Below are 19,378 nucleotides of genomic sequence, written 5' to 3'. Positions count from 1 at the left end.
ATTCCCATTTAATTTGAAGCCTCAATTCTTCCTCTTTTTCTGGCTGTCTAAAAATGCTGGTCAACATTTTGGTAGAGTCCCCTTGTGCTGCCAGCATAGCTGAGGACCTTGTTGCTGGGACAGCAGTTCTGCCTTTGTGCTTGATCCATTCTCATGCCCTATAATGAGTTTACCTGCAGTTTATCTGAGAGTTACCATGGCTTGTATAATAGAGCTGTGGCTTTTCTCCTCCCACCCTTTACTTTTTGAAGATGCAATATTTGTCTTCTAATTTCTCACTGAAATCTAACATGAGTGTTATCAGGCTACAGATAACTCTGAGGGCTTTTCATACCTTTGTATTGTGCCTGATTTGAAATTTTTAAGTTCTCTACTTTATTTTCACACTTTTATCCTATTACGATTGTGGCAAGATTCCTTTTTATTAGAATAATGGTCTTTTGTTTGCTTTCAACCCCATCTGTAATCACCAAAAGATCACTGGTGTTGAATTAGGTAATATCTTGAACACTATCAAAGATGCAACAGTGGGATGTGAGCCTATGCAAAGTGAAATCTTCTGTTACTGTGATAGTCTTTCTCTTTTTGCTTTTTTTTTCCTCTCTTTTCTCTTTCCCTCTGTCTCCCCTCCCCTCTTCTCCCTCTCTCTCCCTTTCACTCTTCTACCTTTTCCCTTCCCCCACTCTCCATCTCCCTTCTTCCCTTCTTCCCATCCTTCCATCCTAGAAATGAAAGTGTATTTAAGGCCTACTATTGATAAGTTAGCTGAGGAGTAGGTAACATAGTATTATTAAATACTGGAATCAGAAACAGTCCTGTCTCTAGCTTACTTAGCCAAAATTAATTAATGCATTCTTCCATTTTGTTGTATGGGCATTATCATTACGAGGAACGATAGTTATTCATAATACCTTCATACCTCATTGTGATCAGACACAAATGTTTCATATTTATCATTTGCCAAAAGGAAAGGAGGAAGGAGAAAAACAAACAAACAACAAAAATATACTCAAAAGAGCAGTCCAGATGTTTTTCATACTGCTTGGATCAAGCAATAAGCCCTGTGAGGTGCAAAACCATGTATAAATTGCTTTGCACAAGCTGTCAGTATTTTGCATGTGCTTTAGCCTTTGCCATTTGTTCAGTTCTTCTCATAGACATATATAATATATATTGGTTTTGTTTGATTCCCTGCCTAATTCTTCAAAGCTGATCTTCACATGGACTTTGTAAGAGGCAGTTCCTTCAGAATATCTGAGACAGTGATGTTTGCTACAGTTCTCATGCCTTTTTTTTTTTTTTTTTTATAATCTTTCAGCTCATCCACCATATACCATGTGCTTTAGAGTGAAATTCTACCCACATGAACCCTTGAAGATTAAAGAAGAGCTCACCAGGTATATTCTTTTTTTGTCTGTACATTTTTAGCAAGTCCAAAATAAGACCGCTTGTTGCATAGGCTAAGGTTCTCATTGTTTATGACAAAATGTTATAGCAGACAGACGTTTGCACTACTGATAATCTTTTTAATTTATTATGATAACTATGGAGATTTAAAAGCAGCTTAAGGGGACTTTTCCTAACATACAGGGAAGTAGTGACACTGTTGCAGAACTTCCAGGAAGTGGCAACGATCAAATTGCTGGGCAAGTTTTATACTGAGTCTTGCACATGGAAGGATTGTGGACTTTATTAAGTTTCTTTTGTTTCTAACATTTTCTTTTATTGTGTGTGTGAAATAAACTGTGAAGTTAATTCAGTAGTGGCTCTATCCTTTTTTTAACAGGAACATGTTTTTTTTTTTTCTAATTGAATTTTTGAATTGAAGTGTTTGTCATTAGGACCAGGAACAATATAGTATTTCTAAAGCATGGATGGAATTTAGTAAACATGTAGAAGTGAAATGTATGCATATTTTTAAAGTATAGCTACTGTAGAGGTTAAGAAGACTTGTTGCTTACGTTGGAATTTTCCAGTGTTTTGAAAACACGTCTATGCAATAGATCAGATGTACTTAATGAATGGGATTTTTGTCCTTTCTGCTAACCATTTTGAATATGCTGTTACTCCAGATATTTTTCAAGAAGATCAGTGGGCAAAAATGTAGGGAAATAACAGCTATTTTTACCTCTGCACCAGCTGTGCAGGGCTATATGTCTGCCATACCACATTGTTAGTCAGCAGGACACACTGCTAACTAGTAAGTGTGTGTTGCAGAAGCACAGAGCAGTGGAGCACTTGTTGCCTTGAGCTTTCCCCAAGCCCTGCAAATTCTTATGCTCACAAGTCATTTTGTGAATGGAGCAATCCCACTATCCCTGGTCTTAGTGAAAGTTTCAGAATCAGCTTGCGTTCTGCTGAATGGTAAGTTTACAGTTTGTATAGAGCAGCTGGAACATGCTGTTCATTTTATGGCTGTTTATCTTGGGTGAAGTACTGAAACTGTTTAGCTGAGGGAACAGGTTATATACCAGGAAGTTTAGGGATTTTCATTATTTGTATTTGTCCTTGAATGAATGTTTTACTTTTTATGAGCTGTAGTTTAAATCTTCTAGGAAGGTGTAGAGTTTCTCATGCAAGATCCTTAATTGATCGATTTTTTTTTCTTTTAACTGCTTGGATACTCTCCCAGCAGAAGTTTTATGAAAATGCAAAGCACCTTGAGTTAGCTCACTGACCTGTATTGTGCTATTTTAGTATTTTAGATACATTTTAGTATCTCCTGGAACACTTCAAATTGATTTTTAAAGTCTAGCTACTGTTTGAAAATGTCTTATGGACTTTTATTAGAAGTGATAATATTAAGGTTTTAGACAACCTTAAAAAGGAGAAATATTCCCTCTTTTCATATATTCACCCAGTGCACGTGACTTGTTTTTGCATTTGATCAGCTTTATAGTTTTCTAATGTTGCTATTTGTAAAGCTTTGCTTGGTGTCCAAATTTCCAAGGTCTCTTATGCAATAATAAGGTATAGGACATACTTCTGAAATTGCTAAAGCAGAAGGTCAGAATAAAGATGATGCTCTAAATTGGCTGGAGCTCTTTTTTTTTTTTTTTTTTTTTTTTTTTTTTTTTTTTTTCCCCTTGAGTTGAAACAATTGGTGAAACTCAAGGAGAAGAAGGTCAATTGGTATTTGACAGAGGGCAGTCATGAAAACTTGGCAACTGATTGCCTTTTTTTTTATTTTTTTTTTTTTTTAGTGGTAAGGCTTGTTTTTTTTTTTTGTTCCCCACTCCCCCCGGCCCCCCCCCCCCCCCCCCTTTTTTTTTTTTTTTTAGGACCTCTTTTCTATTCACATGTTCCTTTTGATGTGTGCTTAAGATGACTGGAAAATAATAAAATTATCACCCATTGACTTAAAAGCTATCTGTACTTATGGCTTACTGTATGTATGGTCACGTGAGTCACAGTAAAAGTGCTTTACATTTCTCATACTGTGCATGACTAAATGCATCACAAAGCTGACCTCTTCCTTCTTCAGCTGTGTAGAATCTGTTGGGTGCTTGTAGTCCCCATTTAGATGGTGAAATCAAGAGACTGTAAGACTCTACCTGCCACATTGTCATACTGTTTTGTTCAGAATATTAATTAAACCTGTCTAAATTCCACATGTGTGTTATTGTTGGTGCAGTCTTTGTAGAAGTTTTATAGAAATAACTCTTTAATAAAGCATCATAGAGATATCAGGGAGATGTGTAGATATTTTAAAAAGCTGATTTTCTTGCTATTCAATGGCAATATTTAATATAAAAAATATATATTCAGTATGTGAAGCTATGGGGTTAATTGTGTAAATTCTGTAAAAATATTATAAAATACAGAAATAGTACTATGGATTTGGACATCCATAGCAGGAAGAAAACCGAGTATTCATCTTTATTCAGGCTACTATTGCTGCTTCATTTCTATTCTGCCTTGGGTAGGCTAGACTGCAATCCTTGAGTATTGTTTTCCAGTGGGAGTTTTTTTTCAGGAAATTAAAGTGGAGAAAGACCTTGCTGACGTCATCCCTCTGTCTGCAATATTATAGAAAAGAAACCATGAGAATCTGAAGAAGTGTGTACATAGCAGCCAGGAATGCCTTGGGCAAAGCATCAGGCCATGCACTTGCCTGTCACTGCATTTAGTTCCACTGTTCAGGATGTGTGAGAACACTGTCAGTCACATTATACCATTCCAGCTGCTTACTTTCATCTTCTCTTGTTTTAATTAATGATCACTTCTATAGCTGTACTTTTGAAATAAAATCAATGCTTGCCCCTGGATATTAAAGCACTTGGAGATACAGCATTGCTGAATCAGAAGTTCTGTGAACTCAGACACTATGGATAACTAAAGAATTCGGGACAAATTTTCATCATTTTTCTGGAGACCTAGGCTCTGTGTGGTCCTTGATCACTGTGTTCTCTAGAGTTGGGTAATGTTATAATTTCAATCCAAAAGTTAACTTCATTAGCCACAGGGAGTGTTGCCTTGAGTGGTCTTGTATCTGTAATAACAAACTGTGTGAAACCTGACCTGTCGACAAACCTGTCAACCTGTCTTACTGCACTTGAATGTTTAACTTTCTTAACTTGTCCCTTTAATTTTTGTTAACATGGATTTGAATTGTCCGTCCTTGATTTTGGAAATACTATTTCCTCAAAGGGGCAGTGAGGCCACAACTATTTGAAACCACTTTGAGGAAGACTAAAACCACACTTTTTCTGTAAGAATCAAACTATTCAGGTAGTTTTCCCAAAGTCTTTTAAAAATTGTGATGAGAAAGTGGCAAGGATTTAACATATTTTGCTCAAATGAGTGGGCCTCTGAATTTAATTCAGGAGCACTGTGGGGTCAGCAGGTTACAACACAAACAGTGAATACTAAGTTTTTGAATGGTTTGTGTAATATTTTAAACAGAGAGAAGCACTCAGCTGTAGTGAGAAGAGTGGAGGTCTTCTGTACTGTGGGCATCTCTGAAGGTTTGACTTCTGCCTTCTGCCTGGAGAACGTCGGTCTTTTCTGAGTGGTGCATCTGTGGCTTTCTGTCTCAGCTTATCTGATAGTCTTATTGGTGTTATGAAGTCAGAGCAAAGTTCTTCAGCTTTGGAAATCAGCATTTAACTGTTTTCACTGAGCTCTCTTAATGAAAGGAATAACACCTAGCTTTAAGTAGGCGACAGCACCATAACAAGCAGGTCAGCACATCTCTCTTGTTCTCTGCCACACTTACATGTAAAATACAACTTCAGTCTCTTTTCTCATTAAATCAGCATCTGGTTTCAGCCTGTTTTCTAGTTGATACTCCACAGGGCTGGGGTCTCTACCTTGAATACATATGCATATACTTTCTTTATTGCTGCTAATTTTGCTCTTCTCCTTACTTCCTTTTATTTCATCTTTTACTGCAGTTGGTACATTGCAGTTCTTTTTTTTTTTTTTTTTTTCTTTGTACAGAGGATGATAAGTTTGGGTCAGGACACCATTTTTTGCTTTAGCCATGTGTTCAGAATCACTTACAGAAAACCTAACACAATATTCCAGGGTTCACTGTAATGGTTAAAATTATTCTGGCTCAACAGGCAAAGACGTAAAGTTGCCATGAAAGGAACTACAGAGGCCATTCAAATCCACTGTATGCACAGCATCCCAACACCCTCTGTGCAAGGCACAGATGTTTTTGCTCTGTGCCTCTCTTCACTATTCTTTGATCAGAGGTCAGAGCCCTGGGAGGGTCCACAGCTGTGAAAGCATGAGATGCTGCACGTGAACAGAATAGGAACAGCTGAGGGATTATGAGCAGATGGATCCAATGACCCATCACACTCAGGCACAGATTTTTACCGCTTACTTCTTTTCAGTGTTCTTGTTTAGGCAATAAATAAATCAGTGTTTGTTCTTTTTATGTAATAAAGCAGCCCAAGGCCTCATGCCTTCTTGTCTCTAAATCCCTACGTTATACTGTGTAAGTATAATTAAAATGAGAAAATATGAAGTCATTTGAGGTCCCAAAGGAATGATGCTACACATAATACTGTATCAACAGTAATCCGTGATTATTGTAGAAAAAATCTGAGAACTAGAAGTGGGCATGGGTGAGTAGCTGGTGGAATTAACCAAAGATGGATTATTTCATCTAGCTGTCATCATGCATTTTTTTCCTAATCCATGTTTCCTAATCCAAGAAGCAGTTCTTCAATCACTAGACTGTCATAAAACAGTGTAATAGGTACTTTGGTACAAGAAAAGCAGATGAAAAGTGCTTAACTGGAAATCATATGAAATGACAAAGACGAGGGATATAAACATGGCAAATTAAAGAGCCCTGAGTGAGCTATCCCGGTCAAGCAAGAACAAACAGTACAGCTGCATACAGGGTTTGAGTACCCTGCGCAAACAGCTGTATTCAATGCTGCTTCACACTGGAAGAGCTCGTGCTTTTCCCTCCAGACTGAGAAGCTAGTTGGGGCTAGTAGTCTTCCATTAGATTGCTAATGCTTCAGTATTGAGCCGTTTAGTCTTGCAGTAAGTTCATCCTTCCAAAGATGAGCTAATATTGGGTAGAGCTGTGTTGCTGAACCCTATTCCAGATAATAATAATGAATAGAAGATATATAGAATACCTCTACCTCCTTTGGTGCCCTTGTCAGCTCTTCTGAAGACATGTGATGGTAGCTATTCTGATGCTGCTGCAAGCCCACTTTGTTTTGACTTTCAGAGGTAATTAGCAGTTGTCAAGTGAGTTCATAGTTTTAATAGTATCAGATTCACAATCAAGTATAATACCATAGGACTTAAAAATCAGTGAGAGTTGTTAATAAGAGTACTTAGTACTTGCAGGCTTGCATCTAGCATTCAAGGTGGCAAAAATAAATTTAAAAAAAATATAGGAGGGTGTTTTGGTGAAGCTTGCGCATGTGCATGAGGGAGAGCTGAGAGGTCCACAGTACCTCTTGTGTCTCAGTGGGGAAGGCAGGAGAGCTGAGAAGATGCAGTTCTGTTTTGAAGCCTGCAGAGAATGAACTATTCCTGTGCTGTGTTGAGGCTTTTATGTATCTAGTTTTCAAAACAATGCTGCAGCCTGTCCCTTACTATTTCTTTGCCTTCTTTATTCATTATTTAATGATTGTGTAGCAGTAACGTTTGTCCCATGTAGCCAATGCTGTCAAGCAACTGGCTAATACAGCAGTGTTTCACCCTTTTTCCTGTGGCACTTAGAAAGTACATTACACAGTAGGTAGTGGACTTTCACTGTCTTAAGCAATCCCTTGATTGCACTGACTTTCCCCAGCTCTGGTGTTGCAGGACTGGGCAAGTAGCAGTTCTTGATTCACCTTTCCCAGTGTCTTTGTGATTTTGTAAGACTCAGTCCTACTTCCCCTCTGTCACTATCTCTCCTTGCAAGGCAAGCTCTATCCTCTTGCTTTTTTTATTTGTTCTCTTTATCAAGCTCAGCTGTATCCTCTGTTGGATGCAGGGGCTAGAGTCTAGGTATAACATTTAAGATGTGGTTACATCAAGGCTTTAAGTAGCAACGAAACACCCCTCTGTCTTGTTCTGAGTGCTTTTCCTTATGATGCTGATTTTTTTTTTTTTTTTTTTTTTTTTTTTAGATTTTAGAGACCTGTTTGTGGTAATTCCAAGGGCTAGCTGTCAATAGCATGTGCAGTGATGACTTTCTTTAGTATATAAGACAACAAAAAAATCATAAATATTTGTGAGTAGACAAGATTTTTATTTTAAAGAGAACATATTTTTTTCTATTAGTCTTGCTATCTAGGTGGCAGTGTATAGCAAAGAACAGATGTTCTCTTAGTTGTAGTATTAGGTACTGGCATGTAGCAATTAGTGCTTAGGGTTAGATTCATAGACCTTGGCAGGAAACTAGAGCTCCTGCAGTGTAACTGATTCTGTCAACTGTAGAATCTGTAACTGTAAAATTAGTGTCCAGAAGAATGTTCATAAAGAGCTCATAAATTCTTTTGGGAGATGAGGGCACCTAATCCAGGAATACTGTAAACATGGGCATTTACACTCTGCTGCTTTGCACCTGAGTATGCACTGTAGCATGGGAAAGAGCAGTATAGTCAAAGCCAGGCATCATGCTGAGATAACAACTTTTTGAAACATTGCTGGATCTCTTAAGACAATTGTGTATGTTGGCTAGAAAGATTGTGGGAACTCTGGGAGAAATGCCTGCTACTGGAATAAAATGAGTGTAGTGACTTGAGCACAAGAAAAAAAAATAATAAAAACACCACTGTGTGGACTAACCACAGATTTTGATCATGGGAAAGCTTTATTTCCTCATTGAACAACTTAAAATAGGTTAAAATAGGCAGTTAAACAATTAGAAACATAGTTTCTGTGGGTCACAAATACTGCCTGAAAACAAGAACTGATATTGCTGACCCTCCACCTGCTGAAAGGACTTGGCTAACTTAGAGTTGAGTCATCTGTATTGTAAACAGATAATAGATGGAAATGGGGATATTTAGTGTTAGACAACTGTGAACGTAAATGCTAGAAGCATACGTTTGCTGCCTTGTTGCTAAACCAGAGTACTTAGGGCTATAAATCAGGCTATAAAGTTGTGCTAGGGCTTAGAAGAAACACAGCAGTGGTGGAAGGGCACAAAAAGCAGTAAATCAGATCTGAATCTGTCGCTTATTTCTGTTAAGCGTAGGCAATTTTAAGTACGTACATAAACCTTATTGAAGTCAGTAATCAGGTGCACATTCATAGGTATTTTGATGATCTAGGACATAAATTACTTTAGGAGGATTATAGGAAGTATCAGAGGTGGAAACAACCTATTGCAAAGCTTACAACTTCAGTGTTCAGTCCCAAATGCATACATTTCTTTCATTTGAGAGAACTCCATAATGTCTAGGTTTTGTTCCAAGCTGCCCTAGTTACTTTGCCTGAAGAAGATGAACGGTATCCCATGTAGCTTGGTGTGTGGGTGATCTCTGAAAAAAAGGCATTTAAACTCCAATTCTGGTTTGCTTGGCTATTCTTCTACCCTCCTTGTAAATTCAAATGTTTCCCTTGTGTCCCAGCCAACAATTTCTCCAGGCTCCACTGGGAACCGTGCTCTGTGCCTCTTTTTCCCTCTTAACTGCTGCCTTCTGTCTTAGAAATGGCTTTTTTCCAGAACTGAAGTAATTCTCTGTAAGTACAATTTAGGACTGTTTGAACAAGGATTTTAAAGACGTCAGAAAGGCCAAACATAGTTTTCTCTACCTGGATTTCAATGTTCAAATGCAGGCGGCAAATCAGTAGGACAGTGGCAGAAAAAATACATTTTAGTATTCTTATTTCAAGAATTATAAATGTAATAAGAAGGTATGTGAACAATTCAACATATCCCACTCCCAAAACAATTGTGAAACTTTGCAAAACCAACCCCCTTTTATTTATGAGAAGAAAATAAACAGATCTTTCTCAGACTAGCAAGCACTAGGAAATATACATTTTAAAGAAAAATGAATAACATCTATGGCTCGCTTTTGTGACAGAAGCTGGCTGCATGATGGCTTGAGTTCACCTGAGTTATTTCAGGGCTATAATTGGAAAGAAATCAGCTGTGAGGCAGATGTTATTTTCTGTAAAGTTACATCTTACGTGCTGGATTGGTTGTATGTCCTCTGCTTACTCTTATGTATTTGCTGTTAACATACCTCTCAGTAAAAGTTGAATATATACTTCTGTTTTGACAATTTTTACAGGTAGAAAATATTCCCTAGTTTGTTAGTGAGACAAAATAAGACAAGGAGAAAGGTGTTATATTAAACTCACAGGGAAGAAAAAAAAAGTCATAATGGAAAGTTTCAGCAACTTTTTAATTCTGATTTTTTGTAGTTGTTGTTTTGAACAACTTACAAAAATGGTTATTTATTTGGGAGTGATGAATAATAACACCTTTTTATTAGTTCCATGTAACTGACAACAATGCATATATTGAAAATTTAGATTGAAATAGTAAGGATTACTTTTTATAGTAATGAAGCTAACTTTTGAGAGGTATATTTTTGATAAACTTTAGTATTTCAACACTGTGGACAGGCCTAAGCAAAAAATAGTATAATAGCTGTATTTATTCCTATTTGATATAGATGGGGAGAAAATTAAAAAAGAAAAAAAAAAAAGGCATTTCTTATTTAAGATTGGCTCTCAGATCTAAATCTATTGAGACTATTCTGGATGCAGAACTGTTACTACGATATTGAGAATCTTTGATCCTGGCCAGCAGCAAACTATTTTCTTAGAAATGCCACAAGTATGCATACTCCCACCCAAACACCCATGTTCATCTATATAGAATTTTAGTGGAATGCACAGAAATGTGTTTTTTGGTGTCATTCTGTGGAGTTTCTGTTGGTGCTGCTATTGTCTTTGATTCTAAGTGCCACTAGTATCATAGTGACCCATCACAAACTCTTGTATTTAGTACTGTCCCTCTGTATTAAAAAAAAACGGTTTTGAATTCTGTTAAATTCATATATGTGTGTTTTGGGGCTTATTGTCATAAAATAACACTCTATTTGAGGGGAGGGAGAGTTCAGGAATCTAACTTATGATTTATTGCTTTGCATTCAAAGGAGGATTGGGGAGGGAGAGACAGAGAGACTAATTTTTGAATAGGTGCTTAGAGTCAGTTTGAGTCAGCTTTTTCCATTCTCCGTGGGCTGTGAAGATAATGGCCTGTAATAGATGGCACAGATTTGGCAGTATCATGCACAGTTTTATTGCACAGGAATGAATTTCTTTTAAAGCTTATTTTTTTCTTCTTATAAATAGCCATATACTCATAGAATGGTAACAGTTCATAGTGCCTGTTCCCATCCATACAGCTAGAGAGTTGCACCTGGTACAGCTCTGAGACATCAGACTCATAGCTCTCATCTCAGCCACTTATCTGTACATCAGTCTGGGAGAAGTGGGCTAATATCTTTCTCCACAGTCATGTTTACTTTCAAATCTCTTTATAGTAGTTTTCAAACTCAGAAACAATCAATGTGCAGCATCTTAGAACTGTTGACCTTACAGCTTGGCCAGCAAGATGTACTGTGAAACCTTGGGATGCTCCTTTCATAGGTTTCTTTTTCAGCATTTTTTAAAAGGCAAAATGCAGTTTGTCCTCAACCTAATGGTCATTCTTCAGAGAACTGCAACTTAGTCTATCACCCTGGCAAAACTTAGTAGAGGTTTTAGGACTGGGGAGTGCTCATTTGTTTGAGTTCTGTATGGTATCTGCATGAATATACTTTTTCAGTAGGCTGTCATAGAATCATTCAGGTTGGAAAACACCTCTAAGGTCACCTAGTCCAACCTTTAACCAGTACTGAAGTCTACCACTAAACCATGCTACAGTGTTCTACACCTGCACTTTTCTTGAAGTTCTCCAGAGATGGTAACTCAACCACTTACTTGGGCAGCCTATTCCAATGCCACACAACTCTTTCAAGAAATAAATTTCTCCTAATATCCAAGCTAAACCTCCTCTGGTGTAACTTAAGGCCATTTCCCCTTGTCTTATCACGTGGTGCCCAGGAGAATACAACCTCTTTTAAGGTAATTGTAAAGTACAAGAAGGTCTCCCCTGAGCCTTCTTTACCTGAAGCTACACAACTCCAGCTCCCTTAGCCACTCCTTATAAGACTTGTTCTCTAGACCCTTCACAAGCTTTGTTGCCCTTCTTTGGTGTGGTGTCATTGGAGACTAGGAATTTTTGCTGCTTCTCACTGTGACCTTTAGTTCATCCCAGTGCAAATAAATTATTTTCTGGGAACTACACACACAGTAGCAGTACTAAATTATGGAAGTGAAATAAAGATGCATTACTGGGTGCTAATTGCAGGAAAAAAAAAGCAGGTGTTTCCAGAAAAAAAAAAAAAAAGGCCTTGAAGGCTAAGATAGTAAGATTCCTGTAGGAGTTTGTAATACTGTAGTACAGTGAAGGGATGCTTTCACACTGAGAACAAGTTGCTTTTCTTTGTGGTACAAACTTGAAATGACACAAACTTCCATGTCATTTAGTAACAGTCTAAAGAAAGGAGGCAAACTTCACTTGTCCTTCAGATAATACTTCTGGTCTTGCTCAAATCTGCAACTCACTTTACACTTCAGATAAGCTACTTGGTACAGAAATTTATGGTACACACAGAACAAAACAACTTGGGCAAAATATGTCTGACATCAGCTTTATTGGTAAAGTACATTTTTATTGGCTACACTGTAGCTCAAGGTTGGACAGGACTCCCCGCATCAGGGAACGTGTTGCAAGATTTACTGGAGCTGCTGAATCTGCTAAAACCCTCATGTTAGTTGACTTTATCAGGCTAAAGCAGTGCTCAGATGATGTCTCCTTGATGGGCAAGGCTGCTCTGTGGCCCAGCTGTACGCAACAAGGTGGCTGGGAAAGGAGCTGTGGGTGCCTGACTAGGCCTCGTGCCAGGCTGTGTCTGCTGTCCAGGCCTGCAGCACTGCTCTACAGGGTGGAAAGCAGAGGAGAAAGTGATGGCCTCCTGGCTCTTCCTTTCCCGTTGCTATTGTGGCAGGAGGCAGAGGGCAGCAGGAATGAGCCATTTCTTGTCTTTTCATCAGTTCTGCTCTGTGAGGAAAAGCTCAGAGAGGAAGGGAGCTGCTAGCTCCCTTCCTGGGCCCCATAGTGCTGCTGGGCCCATGGAGTCTCTGCTGCCTCAAAATTTCACCTAGGATTAAATAAAGACAGAGAAATAAATTGTTCCCACAGTGGTCACTATGCTATTTTGTCTACAGTGAGAGAGAAAGATTTTTTTCTTCTGTAAAACCATATTTAAGGAGAGAGGGTATGCTCAAGAAAAGTAGAATTACTATAATTTATTTCACATTATTAATGAGCATTGTAATAGCTGTATGTTTCTAATCAAATACTCTCCATACTATCTCTTAGTGGGTTTTAGTTACTTCTGCTTCCATTGCTTCATTTTTCAAGAGAAAAGTCTTGTCTACGATTTTTTTTCCCCTATGATTGCACATTACTGTTTTCATGCCATTTAAGATGGCAAAAGAAAGATTCAGAATAGTTGTACAAATTGTTTCAGTTAAGTCTGTTAAGGAAAGATGCCACAATTTCCTTTATTATTTTAATAATATTTCAGATACCTCTTATACCTACAAATAAAAAGGGACATATTCCATGGCCGTTTGCTGTGTTCTTTTTCTGATGCTGCCTACCTGGGTGCCTGTATTGTCCAAGGTAAGTAAAAGGAGCAGGTTTGTGAGAAATAATTCATAACCCTTAGAAGTGATCAGAATAAAGAGAAATGCAAAACTGGTGTGGGGATATAATGAACAATATTTTTTTGTTTTTAGTAGTACTGTTTCCCTATGTTGATAGGCAGTCTAAGGTTTTTAAATAATTTGGCTATTTAGCCAACTTAAAACAAACTGGAACTTAAGCAAAAAAAAAAGCAAACGAATACTCCTCCCCCCCCCCCCCCCCCCAAATTGTTGTCTTAACATTTAATTGAAAAAATGTGGCATAAGTGTTAGATTCCAGTTAAAAAGAAAACAAAATTATATTCTTTCACTGTCCTGAATGTAAATATATATTCCAATTGAACTAAGCGGTAAAAAGTTCTGTTCAGTGACATTTCTTGTGGTAAAGATAACCTGTGTGATGGTGAAATCCCTCACAAAAGGGGTAGGCACAATTTGGATATAGACCTTTTTTCTCTTCTTCTTTCCCCCACCATTTCCTGAAGGCAAAATTGAGATACGTATATTTATTGCATTCAGGATGATATGCGTTCAGGAAAATAGCTAGATGTCCTATTAGGCACTTCATATGTGTGCAAGTCCCCTTTTTTCTGCCTTCAGATGAATGAAGCTCTTAATACATTATAAGGTTTGCTTATCCAAAACAAGATCAAGTCTTGACCTTATTAAAAGAGGCTTATCTAAAAAAAAAAAAAAAAGAGAGAGAGACACCAAATGCCTCATTTGAGTATCTAATGGATCATCTCTTAGAAGAGGAACAAGATACTCTGGGACATCTTTAAATAATGGTACAGACTGTGTTTCTCTTCTGGAACTGAATTAAACCAGTCTGTGTCAGTGGGGATAAATTGCTGTAGAAAAGAGGATAGTCTGGAGTACATAATTTTAGTTCTGCCTGGTACCAGAATGATGAGTAGTGAAAGGGGGAAGGTTTCTTATGTTTGCTTTATAGACTGTGTTTTTGCCAAAGCAGATATTTTAAGATTGGTAATTATTTCTGCAATTAATAAAACATGAAATTTGCTTGAAACTCAGCGATTGAAGTTTGAGTTAAACTACCAGTTCTTCAAAGTAGCATTTCTTCAGAGCTGCTTCATTCTTACTGACCCTGAATTACACTGTTTACTCTATATTTTTTTTCTTATTAACTAACATTGCAATTGATTTTTTTTTCCATTCTGTTTTGTATTTTGGATCTATTTAGCTGAGCTTGGTGATTATGATCCTGATGAACACCCAGAGAATTACATCAGTGACTTCAAGATTTTTCCCAAGCAGTCACAAAAGCTTGAGAAGAAAATAGCTGAAATACATAAAAACGAGTGCAGGTAAATAAGAATGCTGCTTAGTAAAGTCAGCTAAGGATTACTTTTATCTGTTTCTGCACAGCATGTATTAACTTAGGAAGGTTTGTTCTTTTGATTATAACTTGTGCTCTAGCAAGTGCTGTCCAAGATGCTGTATTTGAAAATTCAGTTTCAGCTTAGTGGTTTTTCTTTTCCGGTTAACCTTCATCAATCACAGCTGATTCCTACATGTGTGCTGGTAAATTAGACTGTATTTGTTTGAAATGTAGGTCTGGTTAGTGTGAATATCTCATGAGTGCTGCTGAAGTAGATTAATGGAGTGACATCTTTCAGTTAGGGATCACAGTTATGTAGAAGACTTGCTGTGAAATTTCTGTATGTAATGCAATTACAGAATTCTTGGAAGATACTGAAACTGTAATTCAGTCATATCACAGTTTGTTAAGAGTGGTGAATTGTACAGAAATGTGTTTCGATAAATCCTTTGGGAGACAAAGAAGATGAAAATCAAAACTATACGCGTTCTTTTTCTGAACCTATGCTTACAATCAAGTTACAAAGAGGAATGGATAGAGATAGATTAATCGCTCTTCAGCTTTCAAAGTTAAATGTATCCCTAAATATCGTGTTTCAGAAGAGAAGTATCAGTGCTTTGTGCAACTCTACCACCTTCAGGATTGTCAACGAATAGCATGCACAATAGCAGAGAGAATTTTGATACCCCAGTCATTTTGCTTAGTAGAGGATGGTCCTTGGAGAACCAGGAGAGGAATAGGATATGAAGAAAATCAAATAAAAGCAGAAAGTTATTACATAAAGTTATTACATAAAGTAGAAGTTGTTTTTTTTTTTTTTTTCTTTTTTTTTTTTTTGTAATTCAAAGATTATGAGGCTCTTTGCACTTCCTTAAAACACCAATGTATTGTTTTCATATTGCTAAATATGCAAATGCTTTACTTACGTGAATATTACTTATACAAAAATAGGATTGTGAGTCACCAAAATCTCTTAAAAAACAAATGGAAAATTTCAGAGGAGTTAAAGTACAAAGCATGGCTTTCCAGAAGTCTATTATATAAGCTGTTCGAGCATAAACGCAACTATATAGACAGCAATTGTGTTAGTGTTAATGTCCCCCTTTTTTTCTTCCCCAAATTTGTGTTTTGCTTATATTTCACAGAATCATAGAATATTCTGAGTTGGAAGGGACCCATAAAGATCATCCATCCTGGGTCTACCCAAAAGTTTAGACCATGTGACTAAGAGGACAATCCAATCACTTTTTAAATACACTCAAGCTTGGTGCAGTGACTACGTCCCCGGGGAGCCTGTTCCAGTGTGCAAACACCCTCTTGGTGAAGAACCTCTTCACTGAGCCTAACTTCCAGCCTAACTGTCCAGCCTTATCTTCCCCTGCCTCAGCTTAACACCATTCCCGTGGCTCCTATCACTGGTGATCACGGAGAATCACCAGTGATTCTGGTGATTACTGGTGATTACCTACTTCTCCACTCCTCCTCGCAAGGAAGTTGTAGACCGTGATGAGGTTCCCCCTCAGCCTCCTCTTCTCCAGGCTGAACAAGCCCAGGGACTTCATCTACTTCACAAATGCCTTCCCCTCTAGGCCCTTCACCATCTTCGTCACCCTCCTCTGGACACTCTCTAACAGTTTTACCATCCTTTTTGTACCGTGGTGCCCAGAACTGCACACAGTACTCGAGGTAAGGCTGGACCATCTCAGAGTAGAGTGGGACAATCACCTCCCTCGACCGACTAGCAATGCTGTGCTAGAATTTCTGAATTTCTTTCAATAAAACAATGTTTTAAGTGGTAAAACTATGGCTAATATTTTTAATGCAGTCCAGGCTAAACTTTTTACAGATCCAGAGAAACACTGTTTAAAAAAAAACCAACAAACAACTCTTACTGTAAGTACTGTTCCATACATTGACTGCAGATTTCCAAAGGCTAAATTCAACCTTTAGAAAACAAGATCTTTCATCAATTAAGCTATGGTGAAATTCTAAAGATTTTGATCAATTCAGTTTTGCAAGAACAGACTAATCCTTTATTTAAAGTTAGGAGAGGGTAAGGAAGGCTTGTTAGAGGAAGCTATTTTTTCTTTTCTGTTTGTTTTGTTTTGTTTTTAATAGCCCTGGAAGGAGAGGTATTTTTTTCAGTTGTATTTTTCCCTTGAGCATAATTTGCCCATCCATTGTGAATTTAATCGTCCAGCTTCGCTATTTTGAATAACCAGGTGTATTTTTAAACTCATTTTTAAATCAGCTTTCCTGATTAGTGTAGCATCCCTAAACCTGTGACAATGCATTTTACAAGCCTTTGCACAGCCTCCTCTGGGATTCTGCTGGTGTCCATTCCTGGCCCTTCATTCCTCTCACCACTTCCTGATCAGCAAGTGAGGATGTCCTCTGAATTTTTTTAGTATTCTTGGTAATGGAATTTTCAAGCAGATTGTATCAGGCCCCTTTTCTCTGCCTGCAAATCTGCTGATTCCTTCAGAGCTCCAGGAAGTGTCTGAGGCAGGACTCTAATTTATAGCAGAGCTCTCCTCCTATATCACATTTCCATTCCTGTGTTGCTAATTCTCTGTTCTAGGTTTTCAACAAATTTGTGCACTATTAATGTTAGACTCTGTGGCTCATATCTCTTTTGAGTCCCTGTGAAGTGTTTTCTTCCCTCTCCCTTCTTCCCCCCTCCTTTATTTTTTTTTCCTTATATCAGCACACAGTGTTCTTTACATGTTTGCCTGTTTACAAAGACAGCTTGAGAGCTGTCTGCATAGCTACCTTCTGGTCCTGGCAGTTTGCTGCTTTAGCCCCGTCTTTCTGTAATTGATCACCCTATTACTTTTTTTTACATCCTACATTTAGTTGTCGCATAAAAGTTTTACCTTTTCCTGGATATTTAATTCCTTGGATATCTATTCTAGGAGTACAAATGAATAAAACATACCTGTCATATAATGAACTGTATACAGAAAAGTCCAGCGCTAAATGATCAGATTCCAGTATCTAAATGGAAAAGATGATTAGAAAAACCACTGAGCTTGCAAGCTTCTATTTCTTATTGATCAGCACATGTGTTTCACTGCATTCAGCAAGCAGAATTTTTCTGATAAGTATTAATATTTTTGCTTCTCAGTGAGTATTGTTAAAATGCTGATAACGGTTCCCAGGCCTTTTTTTTTTTTAAAAAAAAAAAAAAAAAAAAAGACGTTTGAGTCACATGTTAGCTACTATGATAGCAGAAGAGACTGAGAGCCATTTTAGTCTAACTGTCCTTTGGCTAAATTCAAGAGAGTTAATTCTGAGTATCAGCACTGCAGGTGAATCTGTTTCTTCATTTTCTTCACATATGTAAACAGGTAAAGATCACAGCATCTGTTCCTTGCAGCAGGTTCCTGTGTAATCAAAGCCATATGGCTTGGAAGAGGACAGTTCTTGACTTAATCCTGTCAGCATTGTCATCCTCAGAGACTATTAACAGGGGACATCTTCAGTTCTACAGCATAATGGAAGAATTTGCCTTCTGAAAGACACAAGAACACTAAGGGGAATGTCTGGGAAGCAGTGATAGGGTATTCTTGACAGTTGCTGGTGACTTAGTGACTCACTTTGTGTCATTCAGAAGTCTTGTTCTTACTAGTTGAAACAGATGTATGACATGGTGCTCCTATTTCTCATTCTGCTTGCCCGTGAAAACATCACTGGATTTTAGCAAAATGTAGCCTTTCCTATGACCTTCTTCTGCATCTGATTACAAAAATTATAAATGTGACAGACAGACAAACGTATGACAGCTTCATTGTGCTGTGATTAATTGTCTTGTGGATTTTGATTAGTTATTCTTCCCTCATAGTGAAAGGAAGAGGTACAGGAATAACCTAATTGAACCTTACCAGTGATTGGGCAACACACTTGCTGTGATTTCATATTCTCATTTTCCTGTCATTCCAAGAAGGACCTCTTTTGAAAGATGGCATACTGCTGAGAGAAGGAGAGATAATGGTCTTACAACTTCACACCTTATATTGTGTGAGGATGCATTAGGAATTAACGTGACTTGAGGCTTGTTCTTAAATGAAGTCAAAGTTGATTTGAATGTTATGTGTATGGGTATAAATAAAACAGAGCATAGCTATTGAACTCATAGCTACTTGCATTTCTGTTTACCCATCACTCTTAACAGACTGGAAGAGATTTGGGCCATAAAAATCTAGATATTCTGTGAGTATATTCTGGTATACTTTCTTCTTCAAGTGAAATGAATGATAACGTACATCCCCAGTTTGCTAATTTTTATGTCCCTTATCTCTTTCATTTAGACAAGTGCAAGTATTCATAAGGCTGCGTTGTAAATAACATCAGTGAAAACAATCACGGTTAAAAATTACTTTTAGTTTTTGCTTGACTTCTGAGGAAATGTGCACATCACATGTGCAAATCACATGTGCAGTTCTCAAATATTTTGGTGCTATCAAATATATTAAATGTATGCTACTGTGCTCATTGTATATAGATGTAGATTATTTTTATTTCTGGTCACCAGTTTAACAAAAGTATATTGAAGAATACAGTATAGATTTGGCGGAGCAGGGGAGGGAACAAAACCACAAAAAAGCTAACCCATCAAGTGAGGTTAGGTAGAATCATGAAATCCTGATCGTGAGGGAAGATAAGTGAAAGGTTATTTCATCAAGTGCAAGGACAAGGACTACTAAGATTATTTTTTTTTTCCCCACCCTCTTTTTTATTTGGAAGACATGCAATGAAAGTACTTGGTTGAAACTAAAGATTTTT

The 19,378-nt window shown here is 37.5% G+C and overlaps 1 protein-coding gene across 5 annotated transcripts in view; it reads left to right on the top strand.

Moving 5' to 3' along the window:
- FRMD3 (FERM domain containing 3) overlaps positions 1 to 19,378 on the top strand; it is a 149,356-nt gene that overhangs the window by 84,496 nt on the left and 45,482 nt on the right. For all 5 annotated transcript variants that reach the window (XM_068666857.1, XM_068666858.1, XM_068666861.1 and 2 more), the window contains 3 exons: positions 1,319 to 1,397; positions 13,131 to 13,228; positions 14,456 to 14,579. In XM_068666857.1, coding sequence (XP_068522958.1) covers positions 1,319 to 1,397; positions 13,131 to 13,228; positions 14,456 to 14,579 — 301 coding nt within the window. The remainder of the gene's footprint in view (positions 1 to 1,318; positions 1,398 to 13,130; positions 13,229 to 14,455; positions 14,580 to 19,378) is intronic.

The sequence above is a fragment of the Anas acuta genome, chromosome Z (assembly GCF_963932015.1).
Source record: "Anas acuta chromosome Z, bAnaAcu1.1, whole genome shotgun sequence".
Classification (NCBI taxonomy): domain Eukaryota; kingdom Metazoa; phylum Chordata; class Aves; order Anseriformes; family Anatidae; genus Anas; species Anas acuta.
This window is presented reverse-complemented; position numbering and strand designations above follow the sequence as displayed.